This window comes from Cibotium barometz, chromosome 25, assembly GCF_041138505.1.
Source record: "Cibotium barometz isolate CiBa-2024 chromosome 25, ASM4113850v1, whole genome shotgun sequence".
Classification (NCBI taxonomy): Eukaryota; Viridiplantae; Streptophyta; class Polypodiopsida; order Cyatheales; family Cibotiaceae; genus Cibotium; species Cibotium barometz.
Genome location: NC_141070.1, coordinates 37,924,932 through 37,928,289, shown reverse-complemented (window position 1 = coordinate 37,928,289; position 3,358 = coordinate 37,924,932). Strand labels below are relative to the sequence as shown.

The window sequence follows — 3,358 nt, the reverse complement described above, 5'->3', positions numbered from 1 at the left end:
AAAGTGGCTAAACATGGATGCTCAGCATGGATGGACAAACTAAAAAAGGACTAATCAACACAAACCCCGCCTTAGGGGCCTATTGTCCCACTTTTTTTTTTACATTTGGTTGTGTGTAAAGATTCCTGGCCAAGGTATAGATGTAGGGCTCTGGTATTTTGATGATAGAAGCTTTGGATACTTTGATTTAAAGAATTTCAGTCAATATATATATATATATAACTTTTGATTAAAAAACAAATTTATTTAAAATGTGGTTGACCCATAGAAATGGGCCGGCAAAACAAGAGAATGATATATGTGTGTACCTTCCGAGGCTATTGTATTTTAATTTACATTTATTTGTTTTATTTGCGGTGCAAGACTTCGATATATAGGTTGCAAAACAACGACTTTTTTCATCTCCCGTCTACTCTCCTGCAAGACTTTCTCACTCTCGCGCGCGCGCTCTCTCTGTGTCTCTCTCTCTCTCTGCGCTGTCGCCTTCCTTGTTTAATCTTAGCAGCATAGCAATGGATTACCGCAATCTAGATGTGACCATAGTATCGGCGCAGGATCTGAAGAAGTTGAGCCGGTTCGGCAAGATGCAGACCTTCGCCATAGCTTGGGTAGAGCCATACTACCGGCAAACAACGAAAGTGGACAAGGACGGCAGTACAAGGCCGGCCTGGAACCAGAAGCTGTCGTTTCCGGTGCCCGAATACTTCTTCCAGCAACCCAACTCACGCCTCACCGTCGAAATCTACAGCCGGGGATCCATCTTAGGCAACAGGTTCGTCGGAGCGGCCAGCATACCCCTCTCGAACATTCTGCAGCAACCAAATCAAGAAGAGATTTTAACCAATCAGTTGAGGCGGCGCTCCGGAAAGGTGAAGGGCTCTCTTCGTCTGTCGGTACGTGTTGGAGAGAAGGTTGCAGGGGCGGGATCCGGATCTGCAGCTGCTTCGTCTGAGCCTGTTACAGCCTACCCTTCAGGGTATGATTATAGACAGCAGCCGCCGCAGCAGCCGCAGCCTTATTATCCACCGCAACAATACGGCAATTATCAGGCATATCCCCCTCAGCAGTATCCTTCCTATCCGGCGCAGGGTTACGGCGGGCAGGTCTACTATCCGCCCGTCGAGCCGCCGCGGCCGGGCTTGGGCGGCGGCGGCGGCATGGGCTTCGGCACGGGCTTGCTAGCGGGCGCCGTTGGTGGCCTGATCGTGGGCGATATTATCGATGACGTGGCTTTTGATAACGGTTGTTACGATGGCGGGGGCTTCGATGGAGGCTTCTAGAAACCTTCAATTGGATCCACGTGTAAGGAATCGTAAGCCAATTTCTTTTTTACGAGCTTTAAAAATGTATGCGTATGAAAGAAAAAGGTGGATTTCTTCTTATCCAATTAAAGTGTTAAAGATTTTGGCTCCTTCTGCAATGATAGGACATAGCTTGCGTATAAATAGCATATAGTTATATTCCTATCAAAGTTTGCGTTTTCATCAAAACGGTGAACATGGCAAAAGCAATACAATGGAGTTTTTAAGGCATGTGTTGAAGTGAAAGTTTCAAGTTCTTGGGCTCCTTTCGTGTAGTAGTAGCTATAGCTTTTATAGTGAGTATATAAGTATATAATCACCCCATTACTTACTCGAGATAATCATTTAGGATATCAAAAAAAGAGGAAAAAAATGGACTAAAGAGGGAGATCTTCCCTAATACCTACCCCCCTTCTCATATGGAAGGAAAGCTCCCCCCAACCCCAACGCGCACACACACCCCACATAGTTTGTAAACACCCCTAAGTCTTGTGACTTGTTCTCCATGAAAGTCTACATATCTCCACATAGTTTGTAAACACCCCTAAGTCTTGTGACTTGTTCTCCATGTGAAAGTCTACATATCTCCACATTTTCTACATGAAAGTTTACTTTGAAAAGTCAAAGTCAAGCAAGTGTATATTCTCCTCATTTTCTCCATGCAAGTCTCCGTAAGTCAAGCACATATATATTCTCCAAACCCCACACACACACACACCCCACATAGTTTGTAAAGTCCACATATCTTCACATTTTCTCCATGAAAGTTTATGTGAAATGTCAAAGTCAAACAAGTGTATATTCTTGTCATTTTCTCCATGCAAGTCTCCGTAAGTCAAGCACATGTATATTCAAGTTTTCGTGTTTCTCCATCATGTTTTCTTTCTAGATTAGAAATGTTTTTTTGTTTTTGTTTTTCGAGCGCTCATCTCTGAGACTCGAGCAAAGAAACGCTTTTGTCATTAGCTTCTTCGCCTCGGTCGTGAGGGATGAGGACGGTTTCGCTACTTCCTTAAGGCATGGCCTTGGAAGACCACCCAAGAGCTGGGCACAACAGCGAGACCAAGAACTCCCTAAGGAGCCCAGGTACTGTGGGACTTGCCTTTAGGCTCACCCACTAAAAACTCTGCAAACCCAGCGGGTTTCCGGAGAAGAATTGCCCTACACACGTTGGGCATCGGCTCGAAGAGATTAGCAATGTCAAGCATCCAATAGTAAAGCATACTCACTCATTTATATATCTCTATTCATTAAGACATTTAAACTACATTTTTCTAGTTTGTATTTCAAATCAACTGTTATATTTATTGTCCTTTAAAAAAACACTTCTCTCAAAAAATAAATCACTTTATTTACATTTAAAGCCATTACTTATGTTTATTGGCACAGTCTATGGGCTTGAAATGTCTCCAAGTTGCTACTTAAAATTCTATTTCTCCAAATTCCAAATGCTTTCTACTTAAAATGTCTTCAAGTCGACAAACATCAAAAAAAATAAATTTTTAGTGCTATCTTCAAATATATATAGATTAAAGCATGTTCTCTCTTTTGTACCATACATAACTTCTTAAATAAATAAAAAAGTAGAAAATAAAGGCAATACAAAGAAGATGATGATGATGTGATTAGTATAAGGTTAAGGGGACCCTAGCCACAGTTGAAGTGACAATATGAACCAAGGAAAAAAATAGGGGCTAATCTTCGCCAATAGGCTATTTTTTGGGGTTTTTTCGTCAAAAACAGATTGCTCGATATCTTAAAACATTCGCCTAAATTTTGGTCGTGAAGGGTTTTAGAAAATATTCACCCAGTTTTGGACATTTTATGACATGTTTTTAAAACATTTGCCTCATTCTCTATAATTTTAGATTTATATAGGAGGAATAATCGCCAACCCACCTACACTTATATATTCATGGAGGCATCTTATTTTTTACCTGCTATTATGAACCCCATATAAAGTATCAGTAAAAGAATGTCATCCAACATGTTGCATAGTGACTTTCCTATCGACTTTTTATGTCGCTTAGCGATATTACTTAAGCAAATCTTTTACA

General features: G+C 41.2%; 1 protein-coding gene across 1 annotated transcript; it reads left to right on the top strand.

Moving 5' to 3' along the window:
* Nucleotides 1–418: 418 nt before the first annotated feature.
* LOC147624532 (protein SRC2 homolog) lies at nucleotides 419–1,457 on the top strand. The gene has a single exon (XM_086819982.1). The coding sequence runs from the start codon at nucleotides 513–515 to the stop codon at nucleotides 1,278–1,280; it is 768 nt and encodes a 255-aa protein (XP_086676108.1). The 5' UTR covers nucleotides 419–512; the 3' UTR covers nucleotides 1,281–1,457.
* Nucleotides 1,458–3,358: the final 1,901 nt, after the last annotated feature.